We start from the raw sequence: 25,309 nt of genomic DNA on the forward strand, positions 1-25,309 counted from the left end.
TATCGGGGCTTGCCGTGGCCAAGCACGGCGCCGAGCATGTCACCCACCATCCTTCTTTGATGGTCACAGCCTACAATCAACCCTCTGCGGTAGGGACTATTATTATCCCTACTTTACAGCAGGGGACATTGAGGCCCGGAGAGGGCTAGTGACTCTTCCCAGGATAGTCACAAGTGGTGGATCCGGAATCTGAGCCCAGAGCTCTGGAGCAGCTCACATGATGCCACCTGCCCTCTATGAACAGTAGCAGGCATGTCTGGGGCCCTTCCTATAGGGTCAGTCCGGTACGTGCATTGTTTCTCAGCGGCACTATAATCCTCTGTGGGCAGCAGGGACCCATATGCTTGCTGTTCTGCAGATGAGGAAAACAGACAGCTCAGAAAGGTGAGGGACCTCAGCCAAGGTCAAAGAACCCAGAGGCGCTGAGCTCAAGACCAAACCTATCTGAATCCCCCAGATAAGAGAGGGTCCCTAAACCCTACACAGTCAGAGACCTCCTCAGTTTATGAGCAGCAAAACAGAGATCCAAAGGGGAGCAGGGGCTTGGCCAAGACACATGGTAGTCATTGGCAGCACAGGGGCCTGGGTCTCCAGGGAATCCCTCAAAAATGGTCCCATTTTACAGATGGGCCAAACAAGGCATGGAAAAATAAATGGCACAGAGACTAACAGAAGAGCTGGGTTGGTAAACTCAACTTCAGTGCACAGAGCTTCCTGAGACCCTCTCTCTGTCCTGCTAGACCCCAAGACCTGTCCTTTGGGGTGGGAGATACTGGCTTCTGCCAGCTTGACTCTAAGCCCATTTCTCTACTCTACAGGTTCAGATTTCCTACCACTCCAGCCATGAGCCCCTGCCCCTGGCCTATGCGGTGCTCTACCTCACCTGTGTTGGTAAGTTGGGGCCCTGCAAGGGCCTGGGCCAAGGGTGGGGGTGGCTTGGAATGTCAAGGAACAGGGGTCTTTTTACAAACATCAACTCATTTTATTTTAAAAATTCAAATAAGGGTATATTTTTAAAAATTCTAATGGGATAAAAGAGTATATATATGGAAAAGTAAGCTTCCCTTTCTCCCAAACTAAGACTTCCATTTCCCCAAGCCCAGCATCCTTCTAGAGATCTTCTGTGCTTGTGCAGGTGGACACAGGCATGCCTCTACACTCCCTCCTTTTGGAAGCAAAGGGAGACATAGTCCAGGCCTGGACCTTGCTTTTCCACCTTAAGAGTTTTGTGCCAGTTGAACACAAATTGACATGTAAACTCTGTGCATAGTAACTCAGATTGATTAATACAATAAAGGAAAAGGTAGATAACATGAATGAACAGGTGGGGAATTTCAACAGAGAGAGAAAAACTATAAGGTGTCAAATGGAAATGCTAGAACTAAAAATCATGGTAACAGATTTTTTAAAAAATGCTCCTGGTGGTAGACTTGACACAGCTGGAGAGAGGACCAGTGAACCTGAAGATAGGGCAATGATAAATTAGACTGTACTAAATTTTAAAACTTTTACACAACAGAAGACAAGCAAAAAGTCAAACTATGGGGGCGCCTAGGTGGCTCAGTGGATTGGGCCACTGCCTTCGGCTCAGGTCATGATCCCAGGGTCCTGGGATCGAGCCCCACATCGGGCTCTCTGTTTGGTGGGGAGCCTGCCTCCTCCTCTCTCTGCCTGCCTCTCTGCCTGCTTGTGATCTCTCTCTGTCAAATAAATAAATAAAATCTTAAAAAAAAAAAAAGTCAAACTATGGTGCTGCCTGGTTGGCTCAGTCCACAGAGCACATGAATCTTGAACTCAGGGTTGTGAGTTCAACCCACACCTTGGGCACAGAGCTTACATTAATCAAAAAGCAGGGGGGGGGGGAGTCTGATTATGGACTGCAAGAAGAAATTTGCAATGCATACAGCTGATTTGGTACACACAGATTATGGAGAACTCCAATCAATAGGAAAAAAACATAAACTAACAAAACAGGCAAAGACTATGAACAAACAATTCACAGAAGAGAAAGTCCCAGTGACCAGAACCTAAATAGAAAGATGCTTAATACTTAGCATTGCCAAAGATGTGGAATTGGGAGCTCCTGGATGGTGGGTGGGAGTTTGCATGGATACAAGCACTTGCAAAGCACTTAGCAAGAAAGCTGAAAATGCTCTGTCTGCAGGAGGCATTGTTAGAGGCAAAATGTGCATTATAGGACTTGTGTCGGACTCCTGGGAACCCCATAGTGACTCACACTCTGTCTTCCCCTTACAGACATCGCTCTGGATTGTGACCTGAACTGTGAGGGCAGGCAGAATAGGAGCTTTGTGGACAAGGTAGGGTGACTCAACCTGGACCCAGAAAGGAGCATGGAGGTTAGCATTGACCTAGTCTGGGTTAGGAGGGGCAAGGCCATTACAAGTATCCCCCTGCCTCCTAGCTGGTGCCGAGGTTGGGAGAGCCAAATGGGAAGCAGGCATGGCTGGGGGTGTTCTTTCACCAGGAGAAAAATCATTACCAAGAATTATCAAGTATATACATGCCCAGGACTGGGCTACGCCTTGCTTTATGGGGAAAAGTCCTTCTGGAATGTCAGTCTAGCTCAGGGGTCAGCAAACTTTTTCTGTAAATGTAAGATAGTAAATATTTCAGGCATTGCAAAGTGTCTCTGTTGCAACTCTTCAATTCTGCCATTGTAGTGTGAAAGAGCTTTAGCCAATTCAATGGATGTGACTATTTCAATAAAACTTTATTTACAAAAACAGGCAGCGGGCCAGAGGTGGCCCCCTTCCTGGCATGCCAATCTTCTGATCTAGGAGAAAGGGGAACTCTGCCAAATATGAGGCTGTCAAAGAACTTTGGGCTGAACTGTTGTGGCACTCAACACATTGGGAGATCTGAGCAGAAGGTCCCGGTGGGCTTTGTGAACAAAGAAGACTTCCTTTGAAGTCCGCTTGAACTAGGCTCTAAAGCGATGCGAGAGGGAGGCGATTCCAGGTGGAGGGACGAGCGGGAGCCAAGGCCCGCAGCCGGGAACAGATCTGTAATCAGGAAGTTGGTGAGAAATAGGACATTGGCCCAAGCCACACTGCATTTGGCCATGAAAGACCTCTCTGTAGTTTGGAAATGCTGGTGTGGGCAGTCTGGAGCCACGGCTGCGTCTGGTGCAGGAAGTGCTTCCGTGAGCGTGTACCTGTCCTCGCAGGGAGGGCAGGGAGGAGGAGACGGGGGTCAGGAGGCTGGCCAGCAGGTGGCCGGGCGGGGGCAGAGGACAGTTGTCAGCCCCATCACCAATTATGCTTTGCCATTGGCAGCGGGATTGGGTCTGGGGGCCCGGCGGGTATGGAGCCATCCTGCTGGTGAACTGCGACAGGGACAATCTGAACTGTTATGACCAGGACAACCGAGACCAGCAGGTGCACTGCCTGCAAGGTAAGGGGGTGCCCCGGGTCACTGCTCAGCGATGCCGTAGGTTGCACTGGAGGGAGCACCGGGGGCCAGGGTTCCAGCTCCCAGACACCCTTTGATGTCGCTCAAAACCTGCCTCATGCAGGCAGCTAACCCCCTCCCAGCCTGTCTGTGGTGGATCCAAAGCTTCCTATCCGCACCCCAAATCCAGCCTCTCCACCAGGCACCCCGGGCCTGCATTTCAGGATGCCCCACGTCCTAAGTCAGTCCCGCACTGCGCACAACAGCCCCATGAGGAAGACCACAATAGTGGGCTGGGGAGCGGGCAGTCACAGTTTCTCTGGAATGTGGGCACATCTGTCCCTCATTTGAGACTGGGGAGCACTGAGGCTTGGGGAGGGAGGGGCCTGCCTGGTTTCAGCAGGGAGTGATGCTTGGACTGAGACCAGATTCTCAGCTGCGTGCCACCCAGGTGGCCTACCTACCGCAAGCTTCTCACCTGTCCCCGGGGTTAAGGGCAAGCCGATCTGCACTTCCCGTTGCTCTGGGCAGGTGAGGGAGCGGAGGCCCAGAGAGGATCGGACACATTCGCGTGGCACACGCTTCAGATGTCCTCATGGTTTGCTCTCTTGACGGTTTCTAGCATTTTCACAGGCTGGGCAGAGCCGGGGCTCAGAGACCCAAGTCTTGGCACCCTCTGCCCTGGGAGGGGGGTGTGTGGTGGGCAGGAGGAGAAGACACGGAATGTCAGGGCCCCATGGAGTTGCTGCCCTCTCTGGTTCCACAGACCTGGAAGACATGTCCGTCATGGTCCTGAGGACCCAAGGCCCTGCTGCCCTCTTCGATGACCACAGACTCATCCTCCACACTTCCAGCTATGATGCCAAGTGGGCACGGGTCTTCCACGCCTGCGGTGAGTTCATGCCCATCCTCTGCCCCTGTGCCCACTGCCCAGGGGGGAGGTGTCTCAGTTTCCCCACTTTGGACTAGAGGGCAGGCTCTGCTCTGGCTTCCAGCCTGCCCTGGGGGGCAAGGAAACATGGTCAGATGGGGAAACTCTGAAACAGGTGGGCTGGCGTCCCCACACAGCCATGGCCCAGGGTCGTTTGATTGGATAAATTAAAATACATTCAGGGGCACCTGGGTGGCTCAGTCAGTTAAGCGCCTGCCCTTAGCTCAGGTCGTGATCTCAGGGTCCTGGGATCAAGCCCCAAGTCAGGCACCCTGCTTAGCGGGGAGTCTGCTTCTGCCTCTCCCTATGCCCCTCCCCCTCAAATAAATAAATAAAATCTTAAATAGACATATTTAAAAATATAATTTAAGCCTGTTTGGAAATTCTTATTAAAACTTTCAAACACTCAGAAAAGTAGAGGGAACAGTGATGATCCCTTGGACGTCAGTCACTCAGATTCAACAATTACCACTGTTCACTTCTCTTGCTTTCTCTGTATTATAAAGCCACTCCCTGACACGATGGCTATTGTCCCTGCAGAATTTAGCATGCATCTCCCCCCAAAACCAATGACAATTGTTCTACAGAGCCACAGTATGAGCAAGGACATAGAATCCCTTTTAAAGATACAAATGCATACAAGTAATAAAATACTCATTTTTGAAAAGCTCAAAGAAGGGGCGCCTGGGTGGTGCAGTGGGGTGGGCGTTGACTCTTGGTTTTGGCTCCAGTCGTGACCTCAGTGTCCTGAGATCAAGCCCCACATCCGGCTCCACGTTCAGTGGGGAGCTTGCTTGTGATTTTCTCTCTCCCTCTGCTCTCTGCCCCTCCCCCCACTCACACACGTGGACTCTCTCTAAAATAAATCTTTTTAGAAAATTAAAAAAATTTTAAAAGACCAAACAAGATAGAAGCATATAAGGCAAAAAATGAGAGTTCCTCATCCCTACCCCTAAACCTGACTTTTGAAAATGCGTTCACTGTTAACGATTTGCTATTTGTTCTTCCTGACTTTTCTCCGTAGGCATCAAACGTGCATGCGTGTGTGTGCACGTGTGTGTGCATGTGTATGTGTGGTGGACATTCCTTTCTGAATGAACGCAGCTCTGCCTCGGTCTTTTGCACAGCTGCGTGGTATTCTGGAGCACGGGCGTGCTGTCGCTCACCCACTGCCCTAAGCACAGGGCAGTTCTTGGTGTTCTGATTTGACCACAGCATAAGTTCCTCGAGGGCAGGGGTCTTGCTCACGGCTGTATCCTGAGCCTGGAACCTGGCCTCCTAGATGCACAGTAGGTGCTCAGTAAATACTTGTTCAATGACTAAACAGCGTGAATACCCTTATACATGTATTTGTAGCAAAGACACCTAGAAGTGGGATTGCTCATTAGGAGTAGAGGTTCCTTTGCGAGATGCTGCTGGGCTGTCCTCCAGAAGGTCTGAACAGGCGTCTTAGAAAGGAATGGCCTTTCCACTGGCTTGCCCACACTGCGGATCAAGCATCTTCTCTCCTTCGCTGATGGGAGGGCAGACATGGGGGCTGCTCTCTGGCGTGTGAGGTTGGCCCAGCTCCTCCTGTGTCCCTCGTGCTCTGTGGGCCCACTTAGAGGTCACAGCCGTCCCTCCCGTCCCCTCCCAGGTCCTGAAGACTCGTGCGAGGCCTACCGGCATGTGCTGGGCCAGGACAAGGTGTCCTACGAGGTGCCCCGCTTCCACGGGGACGAGGAACGCTTCTTTGTGGAGGGCCTCTCGTTCCCCGACGCCAGGTTCACGGGGCTCCTCTCCTTCCACATCACCCTGTTAGATGACTCCAACGAGGTGAGGGCTGGCCGGGGCAGAGAGGGTGAGAGAGGGCTCCATCCCCGGGAGGGACGGGCACCAAGGGTGTGGAGGACCCCAGACCTCTTGACCTCCCCAACCCCTGCTGCGGTCCCTCTGGAAAGGAGGAGATGCTAGGGGCATCAGCCAGGCCTCTGGACTCCAAGGTCAGTGCTCTTCCCCATCTGCCATCTTCTGCTGTAGGATTTCTCTGAGTCCCCGATCTTCACTGACACCGTGGTCTTCCGCGTAGCACCCTGGATTATGACGCCCAGCACCCTTCCGCCGCTGGAGGTGTACGTGTGCCGGTGAGTGTGGGATGTGGGTGAGTATGGGTGTCCTTCGGAGACTAGCGGCCCCTCCTGCCTCCACACCTGGCTCGGTCCTGAGCCGTGCTGCCCGGGCTCGTCCGCAGTGTGAGGAACAACACGTGTTTCGTGGATGCGGTGGCGGAGCTGGCCAGGAAGGCCGGCTGCAAGCTGACCATCTGCCCACAGGACGAGAATCGCAATGACCGCTGGATCCAGGTACCGGGGCTGCCGGGCAGTGTCCAGCTAGGACGCCACTGGAGGGAGAGGACGACTGTGGAGGGAGAGGCTGGCCCAGCCTAACTGGGGGCGGGGCTGGGGGGTGGGGCTGCTTGTGGATATCTAGAAGGACCTGGGGGCTGTGACTGTCCTCCCCAGGGCACTCCTTTTTCTTACTATAGACCTAGAGCTCCCTCCCTCTCCCTAGAACTTTCTAGAGACCCAGGCACACACGGACACTGGATTGAACCTGCATTCACCCACAGGATCTGGGCTAGGCACGGGGCTGGCCCTGAATGAGATGGTGGAGGTGTGGAACACAATCCCTACCCTCAGCGCCCGGCCCTATGGCTCCCCATGGAAGGCGACTTTGTCCTCCAAGGGACATTTAGCAGTATCTGGAGAAATGGCTGTCACCCTGACGATGCTACTGGCTTCCAGTGGGTAGAGCTCGGGGCTGCTGCTGTGTGTCCTACAGTGAATGCACAGGGTAGCCCCACAGCAAAGAATTGTCTGGCCCCAAGGACCATGAATGCTAAGGCTGAGAAGCCCTAGTGTGGTGAACTATTGCAACAACCCCCCTGCCCCTGCAATTGAAAATGTCGTAGGGGTGCTGAGCCATCCTTGCCTCCCGGACCAGAGAGGTCAGGATGAAGCTGGGCTAGATGTTGAGAGATCTGAGAAGGAGGCAGACCTATACCTCCTTTGGTCCCCTCAGCCCTGCCCTTGACCAGGTGTGGAGGCCAGAGGTGCCGGCTGATGTCTAGAGATTTGTTTGTCCAACTCAGGCCACCCCGAGCCCCTCTCTGTGGCCACTCTCCCTGATCCGGCATGGGGACACCCCCCCAGCGTCACATCCACGTTCTAGTTACTCCCCGCCTGTCTTGCTGTGTGACCAAAGGTGAGAGCACACCGTCTCTGAGCCTCCAGCCCCTCCTCCAGCCAGCAGGTGTCAAGAACCCCTGTGTTCTTCAGCCCAAAGGGCAAAGCTGGCCTGAAACAAAGAACCTGCAAGAACAGTCCTCCCCAAAGGGCTCAGTCCCAAAGGAGGCTTCGTTGTCCACGGGGTGCCTCTCTCATTCGCAGGACGAGATGGAGCTGGGCTATGTTCAGGCACCACACAAGACCTTCCCGGTGGTCTTTGACTCCCCCAGAAACGGGGAGCTGCAGGACTTCCCTTACAAAAGAATCCTGGTGAGTGGTCGAGGGCCGCAGGCTACAGCCTGGCTCGGAGGGCAGAGGAATGTTTTCCAAAGCCCCACCGGGGTGTAGACTCTAGGGCGCGGTAGTGGGGACCACGTTCTTTAGGGGCAGGAGTGACCAGATAAAATACAGGAGATGCCTAGTTACCTTCAAATTTCAGGTCAGCGATGAGGAACTTTTGGTATGAGTATGTTCCCAACCGTGCAAGGGACATAGCTATACTAAAAATATCCTCGTGCTTTATCCGAAATTCAAATGTAAGTGGGCATCCTATACTTTTTATTTACCGAATTTGGTAGCCCTAGGTAAGGGCGGGGTGAGGCCAGGCTGCTGCTAAGAACTCAGGCTTCGGGGGCGGAACAACCAGGCTCTGTTACTCAGATGCTGTGTGGCCTGGCGTGAGTCACCTCCCCTCTCTGAGCCGCGGTTTCTTCATCAGCAAAAATGATGTGATAGCCCTGGCCTCACAGGTGTTTCTGAGGCTTCTCTGTCCTCGGCAGAGGGAGCACACAGTGCTGTTAGCTGAGATTAACACTGGTAATAAGAACTACTGTGAAGATGGTCCTCGGGGACCAGGACCTCCTCGAAGAGAGAGGGGAGACTCCCTTGACGCTGGAGAGACCATGAGACCCTTCCAACCCCTGCTGGATCACAGAGGTGGTGGTAGAAGCTCTTGCCTAGGCCTCAGTGTTGTTTGAGTTGCTTCTAAGAGATGGTCCTGGGGAGCTCTCCCATTTTTCTGACTTGGAAGACTGAGGGTCCATCCCCAGCCACTTGGCCCCCAGGAACAGGCTGCTCTAGAACAGCCAGGTACTTGCCCTTGGGCTGCACTTGGCAGGAAGTCTGCTCAGAGGGAAAGGGGCAGGGGCTATCGCCTCAGGCTCCATGTCTAATGGGGAGTATAGGCAACTGCAGCCCTATCCACGGTCTCCCTGTGACCACGGAGATAACGTGCTTTCATGTGGCAGCAGGCCCAGAGTGCCTGTGTGTTTCACAACTTTAGCCCCCTGCATGCGTGAAATACTGAATAGGTCAGATCCCTGTCCTTGACTCAGTATGTCCGTGATGGACAGACACCCCTGCCCCATCCTGAAGATGCTCAGAGCCCAGCAAGTTGACTCAAGCTCTTTCTGGTGACCCCCACCCCTAGCCTGACTCAGTTTCCCCTGCCAGGGTCCAGATTTCGGCTATGTGACTCGGGAACCACTAGACAGCGCTGTGAGTGGCCTGGACTCCTTCGGGAACCTGGAGGTCAGCCCCCCAGTGGTGGCCAATGGGAAAGAGTACCCCTTGGGGAGGATCCTCATCGGGGGCAACCTGCCTGGGTGAGAGAGGAGCAGGGAGAGGTGTTCGTTCGGTGGAGGGTGGTGATGGTGGCAGGGGTGGTGGGGGTGAGGGATCATTCCACTCCTGGGAGAGAACCCACGAGGAGTGATAAATCCCTACTTCTAGATGAGGTAGGGGAAGCAGTGGGCTGATGACCGGACACTGTCCATTGACCTTGGTGAATTTTGCGAAGGTCACGGTGAGCAGAGACCTAAGAGATAATTCAGTCCAGCCTTTTCATTTCACAAGTGAGCCCAGAGAGGGTGAAGTGGCCTGGTACAGGTCACACGGAATCCAAAGTTGTGACTAAACTTAGGTCTTCTGTTTCCAAAAAGAAATGATATTGCTAATAACAGTCTATTAATTAATAGTTCCAGAAGAAAAAGCTTCAAGTCTCAGAGCAATTACATTTCAAGAGCTTATTCATACTATAATGTAAATGACTACCATCAGATATTTTCCTGAGAACAGGAGAAGGAAGGTATAGGACATGAAAAATGAGATGTCATAACACACACACACACACACACACACACACACTTATACACACAGAATAATAGACTATTTGTTGTTCAACATGTGACACAGAGATACTGATGCAAAAGAAAAGGAATTATATGGTGATGGTTTTTTGTTGTGGAATAGACCAGGGCATTGAGGCATCCAAATTCAACAAAGTAGTTAGAACAAACTCGCAGTCAAATAAAGGTGAATCTAGAGACTTTGGAGGGGATTCACTGCCCTCAACATGTGATCCCACAGAAAGAGGAAGTTCAAGGTGTCTGGGTGACTCAGTCAGTTAAATATCCAACTCTTGATCTCAGCTCAGGTCTTAATCTCAGGGTCCTGAGTTCAAGCCCTACCTTGGGCTCCAACAGGATGTGGATCCTGTTTTTAAAAAGACAAAAAAGAAAGAGGAAATTTGGGCCGTGCCATTAGATACTTATGTGGAAGTCCAAAGAAGAATGGGGGTTAAGTTCACGAGCATAAAATGCTGGGGCTCTGTGTTCCTTGGGGTGATCTTGTCCATCTCTCTCTCCACTGATGAACAGAAGGTGAGGCCACAGCAAGAGAGACACAAGTTAAACTCCCAGAAGAGCCGCCTGGCCCCAGGGGATGGGATACGGTGGCGAATGTCTCTGGGAGCCAGTGAAGATGGGTCGGAGGGCGGCTCTGAGCGTTTGCTGGGATGGCAAGACCTGGGGGTCACCGACTGGGTGGGGTCGAGTTGTCCTGCCTCCAACTGTTCAAGAGCTCAGCCTGGGCAGAATTTAAAGGACACAGTGCATGTTTTTTGTTAAAAAAAAAAAAAAAATTGGATATTGCAGAAACTCAAACTTTGTCATTCCTTTTCTGCACAGACATTTTTAAGCTAAGCCATGTTTTTGACCCCTCGGGCCCCAGGTCTAGCGGCCGCCGGGTCACCCAGGTGGTGCGGGACTTCCTCTATGCGCAGCGGGTGCAGCCCCCCGTGGAGCTCTTTGTGGACTGGTTGGCCGTGGGCCATGTGGATGAGTTTCTGAGCTTCGTCCCTGTCCCTGATGAGAAGGTAAGGATGGCGTGACCTGCCTGTCCCTGGTGTCTGGGTCAGAGGATGAGCTCCAGGGGGCCGGGCTCAGGCCGGGGAACTCAGGCGGTTCTGTCCTCTCCACACAGGGCTTCCGGATGCTCCTGGCCAGCCCTAGCGCCTGCTTCAAGCTCTTCCAGGAAAAGCAGAAGTGGGGCCATGGCAGGGCCCTCCTGTTCCAAGGGGTTGTTGGTAGGTACCCACACTGTGTCCCTCATCCCAGGCTTCCTGCCCACCCCCATCTAAAGCAGAACACATCATGACTTGAGAGAGAGATGGCCAAGTCTATCCAGCAGGGTGGTCCCCCCAAAGAGCCTCACTGTTGCTGTATGCCTTGTCCCCACCGGCCCCTGCTGCCTGCAACTAGGAGCAGGGACATGACGAGCCGCATGGGCCTGTGACCTGTTGTCATCGGACCACGCCCTCACCTTAGAAGGTCTGATGCTCTGCCATCACTGTCTTTTTTTTTTTTTTTTTTTTTCTGCCATCACTGTCTTGAAGTTCTTAACCATCTGGGCTTCGTGAGTGACACCTCTTGCTGCCTCCCAGGGGTGAGATCCCTTCTGTACCCCCCGAATCCCTGAAGCCTCAGCCATGGGCAGTGGGAGCTGGTGGGGCCTCCCCTTCTCAAACTCCTCCCCACTGTGGTGGTGGTTGTAGCAGGAGTCTGGGCCTGGGGAGGCCTGGGTACATGGGCCCCTTGGCATCCCCAGGGGTTGGGGGGTGTGTCCTGGCATTAACTGTCCCTGTCGTGGACTGGCAGTACCCCAGGTCATGGGGTGGGCACCTCGCAAGGGTTGAGCCTCTTGCCCACCCCTGAGCAAGAGAGCTAGCACACCCCTGTGCGGATTCTGCCTGTTTACCGTGGCTTGGGATGGCAGGCCTGGGGGAAGGGGAGACATCTGGCTTGATGTGGGTCCTGTGGCTCATGGGCTGGGATGCCAGGCAGCCGGTGGGCTGTGCACACGTGCCAAGTTTCAGCTGGGGCTCCCAGTCCTGCGGAGGTCTGTGTTCACCAAGTGGGTGTCCTGTGACCAAGGGAGCATGACATCTAAGAGCAAGTAAAACACCAACATGACAGGGCGGGAGAGAAACCCTGGAGGAAAGAAAAGTCCTTTTATTTTTGTATGTTTATTGAAACTTTTTTTTCCTGTTCTTTGAACAATGGGTCCCACATTCTCATTATGCTTGGAAAGAATTCTGAGAGCCATTGCTGGCTGGGGCGCCTGCTTGCTGGGATCGCCCTATCCCCACCAAAAGTGTGTGAATCAGAGAGGACTGGTCCTCTCCGACAGGGACCCTGGCGGTCTCAGGGCAAAAACCTTTGGCTGGGGGAACTATAGCTTTTCTTGGCCTCATGGGAGATAAATAATGTCTTGGACCAAACCTCCAAGGGAAAAGATTGTGTAGAATTTAGAAGCTCTCAGTAGAACTTTGCGGTTCCTTTCTCTCCGTTTACGATCCTCAACCCATTCCCAAGGCTACCCTGGAACCCCAGGTGTAAAGTGGAAGAAACACAGTCTTCCCAGCCCCTTTGTTCCCATAAGGATCATGGCTAAATGCCTTTGGGTCCAGAGCAAACCTGAAAAAGCCTCAAATCCAGATGTTACAGATCGGGTGGAGGGAAAGCCATCATCACCTTTCCTGGAAGGACCACGTCCTCCGTGAACAAGACCCAGGAACAGTCTGAGGGGTTTCCCAGCCGTTCAGCTGGGAAGGAGAATGTGGGAATTCATGGCCACCAGGCCACATGAAGCCACTGTGCCCCAGGACACTAGCATCTCACTGGCCACACTGTGTGCCAGACCTCACTTACTATCCCCTCCTCCTGCAGACCCAAGAGCACAGGGAAGTCAAGGGAGTCACTGGCCCAAAGGGCTCAGCAAGCATGCAATGGAGCTGGCGGACCCCAGCTGGGTCGGAGGGGATGCCGAGCCTGCAGACGGGCACATGGGTCCAGGGGGGTCTGCCTTTCCCCTTGGTCAAGGTTCGCTGCCTTTTGTGAGCACTGGGCTGGGGTTTGAATCACAAGCCCCCTGTTTCCTAGCTGTAAGCTCCTGGGTGAGTCTTTTTGCTTCCTTGACCTGAAGGTGCCCATCTGTAAAGAAGGTGACAATGCACACCTTGTGGGGTTACAGGGAAGCTAAATGAGGTATTGAATGTGGAGAACCGAATCCAGGGCCTGCCCCTGGTAAGAGCTCACTGGCAGCTGTGAGGATTGTGAGCCTAACCTCCCCTTCCCCGCCCAGCCCATCATGGAGACTCCAAGGAGACTCTTGGCCATGAGTTCCCCTCGTGGAGGGCAGGTACAGGGTCCATCAGGGCTGATGGACAGGTGGATGGCCCAGCCCCACTACCAAGGCCAGCGGCAAAGAAGAGGGATCAGCACCCAGTGCCCTAGAAGGGGCGGACATTTCCGGTGAAAGGCATCTCCACTCCCGGCATACTCAAATAGAGCTCTAAGTTCCGTGGCACTCAGCTACCTGTCCGCCCCTCCCACCCCCAGGCTTGTGCCATGGCCAGGCCGAGCTCTGCTGGGTGGTGTCTACCCCATGTCCAGAAAGGCCAGAGAGCTACTGACTCGCAAGACCAGTAGCTGTGAACTTGACCTCTGCCTGGCTGCCTCCCAGAGCCAGTGATCCTCAACTCTGGCATCGTTCCTGCTCCTCCTCTAACATCTCTCTCTCCCTCTCAGGGGATAAGCCGGTCAACACCGTCTCCATCAACCAGGTCCTCTCCAACGCAAACCTCATCAGCTTCAATAAGTTCGTGCAGGTACAGGGCTGTGAGGAGACGGTGGGCATGGCTAGGGGACAGCAAAGGGGACAGAGTCCGAGGCTCAGGGTCCGTGAAAGCCCAAGCTGGAACTGGCCCAGGCAGAGGGGCTCCAACCCCTCCTCTGATCCAGGAGAAATGGGGGGCAAGCCATGTGCATGTGAGGAGGACACGCATCCAGGCAGAGGGAAGGGCACAGACGATAGCCCTGAGGTAGAACGAAGGGGTGTGGGATATTTGAGGATGAGCCAGGGGGTTCTGGGGAGATGAGGGGAGGCCGGGTCATCGAACAATGGAGGGTATCGCAAGGTCATTGACATTTGAGGCCACTCGGGCATTTGGGCAGAGGAGGGCCCTGATGGCATTTATGCTTTGAAAGGATCGCTCTGTGGCTGTGTTGAGAATATATCAATATTTCATAGCAGGGGGTGGGGGTAGTGACATTAGGTCCCAGCAAGAAACACGAGGGACCTCAAGCCGGAAAACTGGAATAGTTTAATCAGGGAATATTTATTTATTTATTTAAAGATTGTATTTACTTATTTGACACAGAGAGAGAGAGAGATCACAAGTAGGCAGAGAGAGAGCGGGGGAAGCAGGCCCCCTGCCGAGCAGAGAGCCCGATGCAGGGCTTGATCCCAGGACCCTGAGATCATGACTCAAGCCGAAGGCAGAGGCTTAATCCACTGAGCCACCTGGGTGACCTGTTAAAGATTTTATTTATTTGAGAGAGAGAGAGTGAGAGAGAGAGAGAGAGAGAGCATGAGAAGGGGGAACATTAGAGGGAAAAACAGACTCCCTGCTGATCAGGGAGGCAGATGCAGGACTCAATCCCAGGACTCCAGGATCATGACCTGAGCTGAAGGCAGTTGCCCAGCCAACTGAGCCACCCAGGCGTCCCATAATCAGGGAATATTTATAAAGGTGCAGGCAGAATCCAAGGAAATCAACAGGAGATTGTGTAATACTCCCCGGTTAGAAAGAGGGGAGCTGTCACTACCTCTAGACCTGATGGCATTAGGGAGGGAACATGCTGCTGGAACCTGGAGAGGTCACCATGAAAAGAGGGCTTGCAGATAGGAGCTGTGACTTTCGTGGCCAGCCCACAGTGACTTGGCTGTGAAGGAGCTTCAGGAACAAATATCCCAGCAGCATTCTGCTACCCACCCCCCGCCTCCTATCAGTGCCCCATCGGCAGCATCTAGCCAGAAGGCAGTGGGCACAGGAGCCCCCCATTCCAAGCACTAGGCTTCCAAGCCACAGAGCAGAGGAGAAGGCCATACCGAAGGTCCAGAAGGGCAAACAGAATACCCAGCAAGCTGTCATCTAAGAAGGAAATGCCAAGACAGAGTTAAGCATTCAGGAATCCTGTTAGGGACAGTGCCTGCGAGCCAAGGACAAGGAAACCTGTCCTGAGGGGAAGGCATTTTCACAGTGGAGCCTTAGGAGGTCAAGGGTAAACTCCGGCTGTCATGGGGAGCCAATGAAAGTTCTTGATCAGGAGGGACAACACCTTCCAGCTAAGGTGAGGGGATTAAGCCTGTGGGTACTGGGCCCCGGCAAGCTGGGTTCAAATCCCAGCCCTACCACCCACTAGGTATGTGACCTTGAGGGAGACTCTTGGCCTCCCTCTGCCTCAGTGTCTCCCTCTATAAAGTGGAGAAGATTAAAGGAGTCAGCGCGTGTAAACGCTTGAGATGAGTGAAAGTTAAAGGTACCTGAACCCATGCCTTACTTCACTCCAGGGAAACTGAAGCCCAGAGAGAAGGGGCTAGAAGGCAGGGCTCCAGACTCCCCCAGTTCAGTGCTCATGCCCCATCAGGGAAGCTGTTAGGAAGAGGAAGGGAGCTGGAGGGAGCTGGGAGACCAGACCTTCTGTGGGTGAGGGGATAGGAAGCCTGAGGGAAGCATCCTGTAGGGCCATGCAGTCTCAGACAGGTTCAGCAAGGCGGGGCCCTGGTGGGGGGCGGTCCACAAGCCAAGATGGCCATGGGTCTGCCTTATTACCCTTGTTGCGCTCAGCATTGGCCATTAACAGCTGGTGGGAGGTGTGGCCGTGGGATTTCAGAGCTGGAGCCAGGCAGTGAGGCTCTTGGACAAGTCTACCCTACCCCCCAGCTGGAGGTCCACGAGGAACAGAATGAGGGCTGCCACAGGGCATGGAAGTGGAAGAAGCAGGGTGACTGGTTCAGGCTGGGTGGGGGATGGCTGTCCACCAGATGGGAGCAGTGGAGGTGGTGGAAAGAGGTCAGACTGCGGGTATATTTTAGAGGTAGAGCCCCCGGCACTTGCTGAAGATGGGTGTGAGGTAAGGAGGAAGGAGGCACTGGAGGGATAGCAAGGCTTTCGGCTCACGCAGCTGGCTGCCTTTATGGAGCTGAAGGACACTGGTGGGGGTGGGGGTGACGTGTGTAGAAATGAAGAGTGCGTCTTTGGACATGTTTTATCTAATGTGCCAATTAGCCATCCACTGAAGGTGCCCAGTGGTGGTTGTATGTGCAAATCTGAGATCAGGAAAGAGGGTGGGCTCTCTATGCAGTTAGGAAGTAGAAATGTGGAAATTGTCTGTGTGTAGATGATGTCTTAAACCATAAGACTGAAGGATCTGAAGAAGGCAAGAGGGCTAAAGATGGAACATTCTGGAACACTCACAAAAAGAGAATGCTGTGGAACACTCTGGAACTAGCCCAGCTGGTAGGATAGGACTGTGAGAAGTGGGACCCAGAATAGGTGTATTTTGACAAAGGGACACAGAGGTAAGGTTTGTGTGGAAAGTTTAGCCCATGGGTATATGGGCAGCCTGTCTCCTTAACCAGACAGGACCTCTTGGGTCCGCGCAAAACTCTCTGATAAGGTCTCTCCAACTCTACCCACCCCTCCCCTAGAGCTGCATCGACTGGAACCGGGAGGTACTGAAGCGGGAGCTGGGCCTGACAGAACGGGACATCATCGACATCCCCCAGCTCTTCAAGACTGAGAGGAGAAAGGCGGTGGCCTTCTTCCCTGACTTGGTGAGGCCACCGTTCGTGAGTTAAACCTGTTTCATCAAGTTAGGCTCCAAGCTTTTGCTCCCCACAAGAGCAAGATGTTTGGTCACTGCCATGTGTGGGATTGTGGTGGCTGGTGGGGGTGGCAGAGAGAATCAGGGGTCCCAGGATGGCCAGCAGATGGGTGTCTAGTTGGCTGACTGTCCTGGTCACTACAGAAGGCTCACTGGCCAAGCCCCTTGCTCAAGGACCATCAGGCAACGGCCCTTCCCTTCACCCAGGGACCCACTTGATATTCATGGAGGGAATCAATGGTCGCATGAGGTTACGTATGCATAGCACTCAGTATCAGCTGGGAGCTCAGACACTCCCTGTGTCCCCTCTGTCCCAGAACATAGCTGTTCCCCCAACCCCCAGATATTTAGGATACACTGTCAGAGAAACGATTAAGGTTGCTCCCTGCTTTCAGGGAGTTTCCAGTCTAATCTACTGCTGGGAAACTCTCCTCACCCCCCTTAAGCGTGTGTCCCACTCAAGGATATCTTTTGTATAATGTCCTGTGCCAGTTGAGAGGTGGGACAAAGCAATTCCAGCCTGAGAGGAAGGCCTGGAGCTCCAAGAAGGCTTCTTGGGGGAAATGACCTTTGGTTGAGGCCGGAGGGCTTTGCCTCTGGAACACCTGGACTGCTGGGACCCCACCCCATGGGTTCTGATTCAGCAGGGGGCGCTGAGGCTGCTCTCCCAGGACCACACTTCCAGTAGCACTGCCATAGATGACCCAACTCTCCACCCCTTCCCTCCTTTCGCCTCCTCCAGCCCCCCTTCACCTCCACCCCACAGAGGAACTCAACTCACCCACCATCAGAGCCTTACAGGGAGCCTGTCCACACCACCATTGCTTCATCCCCCCTTTCTCTTCCCCTTTCTGGCTAACCTTATGCCCACCTCCATTTCCCCATTTGCAAAACTCGGTTTCCCCTCCTTTTATCAATCCCCTTCCTTCCTGCATGTTTAAGGCGGATCTGCATTTACGTAAATGCCTCCAGCCTTTGCAGGAAACAGGGCCACCCGAGCCAGCCTTAGCCGGAGCAGGAGGTTTAGTGTAGCATCGCCACACAGAGACACAGACACGGGCAACGATCCACTGGACCGACCCACTTTGTCAACTTCAAATACCGCAGAGAGAGAGAGAGAGAGAATCTGATTGGTCCAGCATGGGTCAGATGTCTGCCCTGGTCCAATCAGCTACAACCTAGGAAGTTGCGATTCTGCCCCACAAACATGGCAGCCACCGTAGTCCGCCCGTAAGGAGGGATGTCCCCGGAGAAATGAGCTGTCCCTGGGAGCTCTGTGGTTGTTCCCGTGGGATGGCACATCTGGCTAGAGTCTCAGCAGCCCAGGTGCCTCTCCCACTGCGTGCAAGGATAAGGAGCTCTTCTCAGGGCTGCGCGCAAGGCAGGTGCCAGGTCCCGCCAGGTGTGGTGCAGGTGTCGAGGCGGAGCTGATAACAAAGTGCTACCCCTGAGCTGGGACCCCGCTCTTTGCAGGTGAACATGCTGGTGCTGGGCAAGCACCTGGGCATCCCCAAGCCCTTCGGACCCATCATCAACGGCCGCTGCTGCCTGGAGGAGAAGGTGCGCGCCCTGCTCGAGCCGCTGGGCCTGCACTGCACCTTCATCGACGACTTCACCCCGTACCACATGCTGCATGGGGAGGTCCACTGCGGCACCAACGTGCGCCGGCAGCCCTTCTCCTTCAAGTGGTGGAACATGGTGCCCTGAGCCCGTCCCCCGCACCCCTATCCTCTGCCCCTGGGACAGGACATCAGCCGGCCCTGAACAATAAGCATCAAGAGACCCCAGCGTTCCAGATAGCACCCCGAGGGTGACTGTTTCTCTCAGAAGCCTTTTCCCTTGAAGTGTTCACTCTTCACCACTGGCAGCCCATTTGGTTCTCAGACTTGATTCTTGCTGGCCTCCCAAGAAGAAAGCCCTCACTTCTTGTGGCCTCTCATGAGGATCGACATGACCCATGGAGATTCCTCCAAGCCTCCTCTTCCCCATCCCCAAATCCTCTGTTTGGGTTCAAATTTACTTTGGGGTCTAGAAATATCCATGTGTGTGATTTGCCCTCTTGTCCTGTGTGTCCTAATGGAGGAAGGACCCACAATTCTGCTTTGGTCCAGTTGCCTCTCACTCTGCAGGGGAACAGCCTTAAAGTCAGATCCCTCCACCCAGAAGAGATTCTACCCATAGCTTCCACAAAGGGAAGGAGGTGGGGTCCGTGTAGATCAAGGTTGGATCACCAGTCTATCTGTCAAGCTTCTGAACAGATGCTGAGCTCTCTACCCCACCCAGTGCCCAGCAGGAGCTTTCGCACAGTTGGTCCTTTCTAGATGTGTATTGAAGGAATGACTTGGCCCTTAGCCTTATAAATGCCCCATCATCTGACATTCAGAAATCTGGCTTTGTCCAAAAACCTCCAGGAATTTCCTGGAGATGAAACTATGTGGGAAATTCTTGGATTTTAAGAAGGCTATGGGTGCAAAGGGGAGAGATGTCCTTCACAACGCATAAGATGCTTCCCTAGCCCCAGACAGCTCTCTGCAGGAAGGGAGAATCAGTACTAGGCTTTGTGTTGCCCTCTGGTCAACCATTCCATGTCCTGCTGTGCCTCAGGAGAGGGGGCCCAGATAGGCAGATCCACCGAGACAGCTCACAGTGGGCCAGCTCTGGGAATGACCTGCCTTGAGGGCCAGGGGAGGGGGCGAGGGGTGGGAGAGTTCCTCCAGATGTGTGCCAGTTCCATATGTGTTCTGTATGGATCTAGCTGGGTTTCTATCACTGGCTAATAAAGCTACAGCAACACGAATGGTTTGGGTCTACTTCTGGCCCTTCTTTGGGATTAGAACGTAATAGAATGGAGAGATTGTTTGTAGCGGAGGCATAGGCTTGCCTGGCCCGTGAAGAATTGGGGGAGACAGGTCTATGTTTTGGTAAGATGGGGAGGTGGTTCCGCATTGACCACAGGAAGAGTGAGGGCTGCCGTGGACAGTTACAGTGATTTAGCCGCATGCATGCAAGCCTGGGGGTCAAGGGCCAGACCTCCAGGGCCAAGTGAGCGTGGTGGGGGGAGGGTCTGAGCTGTGGCCGGAAGGTTGCATCGTGAGTGTGGCAATGGGGGAAGCCGGGGTGCATGGAGCATGGGGCGCCTGCTGTGTATGCGTCTCAGCATCTTCCTTCCTGCCCATGGGAGGCCACGGGTGCCCCAGAAAAGGCCAGGTGGGCTTTGCTTCAGAGCCTCAGGAAATCACGCCCCCTGCTCAGTGTCCATCTGACCCCCTACCAGGGTGCAAAACAGAAACACACTCAGGCTGGCTCCGGGACTGGGCTGCTTCCCAGTGGTTAGAGAAGGTGCTACAGCCTCTCCCCCAAACCTCTTCCTCACCATGATTTACTTAGATTCTCTGGACCAAAACAAACTGAGTGCCGCTGGAGGGGTGGGGAGGGATGGGGTGGCTGGGTGATGGACACTGGGGAGGGTGTGTGCTATGGTGAGCGCTGGGAATTGTGTAAGACTGATGATTCACAGACCTGTACACTGGAAACAAATACATTATATGTTAATAGAAAAAATAAATAAGTAAATAATGAATAAACTTTGCCGAAAGTTAAAAAAAAAATAAAAGTTTCTCTGGACCGGACTCCCAGTACCCCTATGTGGCCAGATGTTACCAGAATAAGCCCACCTCCAAGGGAAGCTGGTCCAAATACCGATGCTGAGAAAATCCTTTTTTTTTTTTTTTTTTGAAAGGGTTTGCAGTGGGGAATGTGACTTTCTAGAAGTCAAGTGCTGAAAATCAAGAGAACTAGGATGAGTTTGCAAGCAGGCTTTTCTCCCCCGCCCCGCCCATGCCTTCCCAACAGAACCTCAGAACCCAACAGAAAACCCTGGAAACTTCTTGCTTCTCCCGTTCACCTCCCATGCTTTCGGCTGGTGTGGGTGGTACCACTGAGTAGCCCCGGGCACCTGACCCCCATGCAGAGAGGAAGCAAGACAAGCTCTCGTTTGGGCCGCCACCCACGGCACTCACCTGTCCACCCGGGGAAAGATAGAGCTGCTCTATCTGTTGTGCACTACTGCTGTCCCGAGTCACCAGAAACGTAGTGGCTTAAAACAACACAGATTTATTATCTTAGTCTGGAGATCTGAGGTGTGAAATGGGTCTCACTAGGCTAACATCAAGGTATCAACAGAGTTATTTCTTCTAAAGGCATTAGGGGAGAATCTGTTCTCTTGTCTTTCCAGCTTCTAGAAGCCGCCCGCATTTCTTGACCTGTAACATCTTCTTCCTCCATCTTCAGAGCCAGTGATGTGGGCTCTCCGGCTGTTTCTCTGATTCCTCTGCCTGCCTCTTCCGCTTATAAGGACCCTCCTGGATGAGCCAGGCTAAGTGGCCATCTCCAGGTCAGCTGATTCATAACCTCAATTCCACCTACAACCTTGATTCCCCTGGTCCACGTGAGGGAACAGAGTCACAGGCTCTGGGGATTAGGATACAGACATCTTTGCGGGATGGAGGGAGCATTCTTCTGCCTCCCATGGCCTGCCAGGCTCCCCGACTGGGCTTTCTGGTCTCCACGAGTTGGAGTACACATGTCCCCTCTGAAATCCAACTCAGCTCCTCGACGAGTATCAACGGGGTCATCAGGAGAAAGATGCCATTGGTTGACCCTCCCTCCAAGACTGGTATTTCGTCCCGGACCCCTGGTGATGCGAGGCTGAGACCTGGGATCCCATGAGTTCAGGCTGGTGGCTCTTAAGGGCACGGGGGGTTGTGTCATTAAACCTGAGTCTCTGGGCCCTCGGGTGCTGGTTCTTAGGGTGCACACAAGATTCCCTGGGAAGGTCATGAAAATACCCAATGTCTGGGCACCCCCACCCGTCCCACCAGGCCTCCTGAGCCAACTCCCTGGGCCCAGCTGTCTGGATGCTGTAAAGCTTCCCTGATGGTTCTCACGGTTCTCCTGGATCTGAGTTAAAATTCCGACTATTTCCTGTTCATCATGGCAACACCTAGACCCAGCATGAATGTTTACCAAGAGGCTGTCTTTGAATTCTGGAGTGGTTCACACCTTGGACCATTATACTGCTGTTGAACAAAAATAAATGGCTACGATCCCAAACGGACTCGGAGGGATTTCCACAGGCACTTGAGTGCGAGCTGGCTGTGTGTGTTCTAGAACCTGGCCCAAGGCCTCCAGGTGGGAATGGAGAGAGCCAGCTACCGTGGGGGGAGGGGGAGGTGCTGGGAGAGATGGCAGGGCCCCACCTCTGCCACAGGGATGACCTTGGCTGTGGCTCTGAGGTGGGGTGGGGGGAGCTCTTGCAGCTGGTGTGACGTGATTTGGTCTACATTCTTGGAGAGAATGTTCTAGATGGGAATGGGTTTTGGGGTAAGAAACATGGTGGGGAGCAAAGACACAGGTCGGAAGGCTGCACGTTCTCAGCTAGAGAGAGCAAGGCCTGCTCTGGGTTCACCATTTGTGTGGCAACCAGAAGAACAAGATTGTTGATGGGAACAGCGCTGGGAGTGGAGTGAGGCAGGTCACGAGTGACTGCAGATTTCCAGGCTTCCTGCTTACTGATCTACGACGCAGCAGAGCACAGGTACAACAGAGTCTTTAAATCTCTGTAGGATTTAAAGCATGGGCTACGAAGTGAAAACCTGTGTAGTCAGCACCATTTTCTAAAAAGAGGGCATTCCAAACCCCCTAGAGTCCTGTGGGGTGACCCTTCCCACCGCTCTCCCACACCCAGGACATCTCACCAACCTGAAACTTGAGTTTATAATCACTTTCCCCTCCTTGTAATCATGCCTCGTACAGCAGTGTCTCTGGACGGCCTCCTGTTAGTGCCGCCTGTTTCTAGAGTTGATAGCACACGACCCTATCCCCGGCATTATTCTGTGACGTGCTCTTTTCTTCCAACACCGTGTTGGCGAGATGGGCTCTGGCTGTGTGTCCCCGGCGTGCATTCCTTTCCGCGGCTGTGTAGGATTCCACTTCGTGGACGGAATTGACGTTTTTCTGTCGGTGGGTGTTGGATACTTCCCAGGCTCTGCTGTCATAAACAGTGGTGCTTCCACCATTCCTGCAGGTGTCTCCTGGGGTGTGCATTCATGTGTCTCTCTAGAATATATATCTAGAAGATTTCTAGCCTCATTAACTGGGGGAATGGTGATGCCATGGAGGAGAAAGGGAAAGGACCAGTCTGCGGGGGAAGCATTTGCTCAGGGAGGCTCGCTGTCCCAGTGAATGGGATCCTGCACACAGGCACTCAGGGACCCAGGCTGCTGGAGGCTCTGCCGTCTTGCACCTGTGGTTTCCAAGGTCACCCTGGACACTGGCCTTGAGCAAGCAGAAAAGAGGAGAGAGAGGCAGGAGAAATGACATCAGGGACCCCTATCACCGTGGAAACGTAGCGCCTGCATGTGAGTGCTAGGGACTCTGGGGACACGGTCCTTGGCTGGGGCAGCTGCCTGCCAAGTCATGACTGCATGACGGATGAGGGAAAAGGAATTCCTTGCTGTTTGCTAGCCTCCTCAGAGCCAGAGGAGGAAGGGAGTAGGCGGGGAGAAAAATCTTTCCCCGAAGAGACCTCCCCGGTCCCAGCAGTGAGCTTCAAGCCTCTTCCTCCCACCCCCCGGGGCCAGCTGTGCTATGGCTCCGGATCTCACCCACTGAGGGAGAGCATAGTCAGCAGCTTCCCAGACAGAGATTAGTGAGTCAAAGTTTCCTTTGGTGCAAGCAGATAAAAGCCCCGCACCGAGGACCTGGTGACAGACGAAGATGTGTGGGACAGTGCCTCTTTCTGTCCTTCCTGGTTCCCTCTTTGTTGAAGTAACTGGTGTGCCAACACAGAAGTGGGCGAGGTGTCCCTACCAACCTCTCCCTGCCCGTCGCTCAGGGGTGAGAGTTCCATGGATGGACACTTTCCTTGAACCTGTTAGGTGTTTATTGAGCACATACTATGTCCCCAGGCAATAAGCAGCAGTGGTGGTCATACAGCTAAGAGTGGGGACTGTGGAGGCAGGCTGCCAGGGTGTGCTTCCTGTGACCTTGGGCAGGTGTCTTAACCTCTCTGAACCTGACTTTCCTCATTGGTAAGATAGGGACAGTCCTTCTCCCTCAGGCTGGTGGTGTGGGCGACATAAGAGATTTTCTAAAGTGCTTGGCAACGTGCCTAGCCCTCAGTAAACAGCAGCTCTGTGATGGGGACCCATAACTTGGAAGAACTTAAAACACAGATGGGTTTTGGCTCTACAGCCTAGAATTTTCTGCGCTGTCCCTAAGAAGTCCCTTTGCCAACCTTTTTCTAATAATAAGCATTTTTTTTTTAAGGTTAAAGATGGGCACGTAAGAATTCTGGCTACAGCAAAGCATTGATGAACACGGCAGATCCTAGCACCCTCCGCCCACTGGGGGCAGCAGGTGGGCTGTGGTGTCTCCTCTTTGCCCCCTACGATATGCCAGCAGCCACCCCCCGAATGACTTGAGGCTGAATAAGCAGTGGGCAAGTTTTCATGAGGTCGGGCGGGGGTTGGGGGGCTGGCTCCCTGCTCTTCCAAGTGCACTGCCCCCGCTTGGGCACGGAATCAGGGCCTCCTGCTTCTCAGTATTTTCTTGCTATGTTGGTGGGAAGGATTTGAGATGGTTTTTGATGGCCTATCAGGGGGTAGGAGTCACCCTTGGAGTTCCTAGAAAGGAATGCAGACTTGAAAAATCCAGGGTGAGTGGTGTTGGTATGAGGGCTCAACAGACGTGTGTGTGTGTGTGTGTGTGTGTGTGTGTGTGTGTGTGTGATCATTTCCAGCAGATGAAAAGAAACCACCGTTACGCCGGCTCTCTGAAGCAATGCTGTCTTTGAAGAGTTTAAGACCAGCTTTAAAGTTCACTCCATAATTTCGTTTTTGAACTCTCCTTGGGTCTGTCCATGTCTCAGCCTCCTGAGAAACTGCATCTCAGTGTTAATTATCTTAACCTGAAACATCTCAATCGCACAAATTACAGCCGCCCCAGGGACTTCCCAGGGCTCCGGCAAGCAGGAACCTGAGCGGCGCTGGGCGGGGCGTGATTCACAAATGAGTTTTTATGTGAGTGACACTACCCAAGAGGGTACTGGACAGCTCATTTGTGATTGTTACTTCTTTTCCTTTTTGGATTTTATTCCCTTGATGGGAATTATTCCTCAAGGGATTTGAGGCCGTTTATTATAAGGAAGGAGTCAGCAAACTGATGGTTAAAAAATAGAGAAAAATGGAGACACCAAAGCAGGAAGATTTTAAGAAATAAAGGCCATGGAAAGGACAAACACACATATGACAATGGGGACCAAGCTTGTGTGCATGGTTAAGCTCAGAGTTGGGATCTGAGCTTCCCAGCAGCCTATGCAAGAAGGGAAGCAGAGCCAGCCAGGTCCTTCTCAAGGTAGGCAGCATGCCAAGTGATTCCCCCCTCATGCGGGCCTTTATGAGAGGATGTGGAGTGGCCAAAGTCCTCAACCCCCTGCAGCAGTGAACCTGATGAGAGCTCTCCTAAATCCGAGCCTCCATTTCCCATCAGTAAAATGCCAACATAATGCTTATCTTCCCAGATCGTCTGAGGACTAGAGCCGTGCCTGGCAAACCAGGAGCACCCTGCAAATGTTCATTTCTTTGCTTTCCATTCTCTACCCCCTGCACGATTCATGCCTTATTCATCCTCCC

General features: G+C 53.3%; 1 protein-coding gene across 1 annotated transcript in view; it reads left to right on the top strand.

Annotated features, from left to right (window-relative positions):
• Positions 1-19,434, top strand: part of PADI3 (peptidyl arginine deiminase 3) — a 28,701-nt gene extending 9,267 nt beyond the window's left edge. The window contains exons 3-16 of the mRNA XM_059137268.1: positions 819-891; positions 2,257-2,318; positions 3,297-3,414; positions 4,178-4,303; positions 5,979-6,157; positions 6,362-6,465; positions 6,573-6,684; positions 7,771-7,878; positions 9,061-9,212; positions 10,618-10,762; positions 10,870-10,972; positions 13,476-13,555; positions 16,441-16,566; positions 18,090-19,434. Coding sequence (XP_058993251.1) covers positions 819-891; positions 2,257-2,318; positions 3,297-3,414; positions 4,178-4,303; positions 5,979-6,157; positions 6,362-6,465; positions 6,573-6,684; positions 7,771-7,878; positions 9,061-9,212; positions 10,618-10,762; positions 10,870-10,972; positions 13,476-13,555; positions 16,441-16,566; positions 18,090-18,323 — 1,722 coding nt within the window. The 3' untranslated portion in view covers positions 18,324-19,434. The remainder of the gene's footprint in view (positions 1-818; positions 892-2,256; positions 2,319-3,296; positions 3,415-4,177; positions 4,304-5,978; positions 6,158-6,361; positions 6,466-6,572; positions 6,685-7,770; positions 7,879-9,060; positions 9,213-10,617; positions 10,763-10,869; positions 10,973-13,475; positions 13,556-16,440; positions 16,567-18,089) is intronic.
• Positions 19,435-25,309: the final 5,875 nt, after the last annotated feature.

Source organism: Mustela lutreola, chromosome 10 (assembly GCF_030435805.1).
Source record: "Mustela lutreola isolate mMusLut2 chromosome 10, mMusLut2.pri, whole genome shotgun sequence".
Lineage (NCBI taxonomy): Eukaryota > Metazoa > Chordata > Mammalia > Carnivora > Mustelidae > Mustela > Mustela lutreola.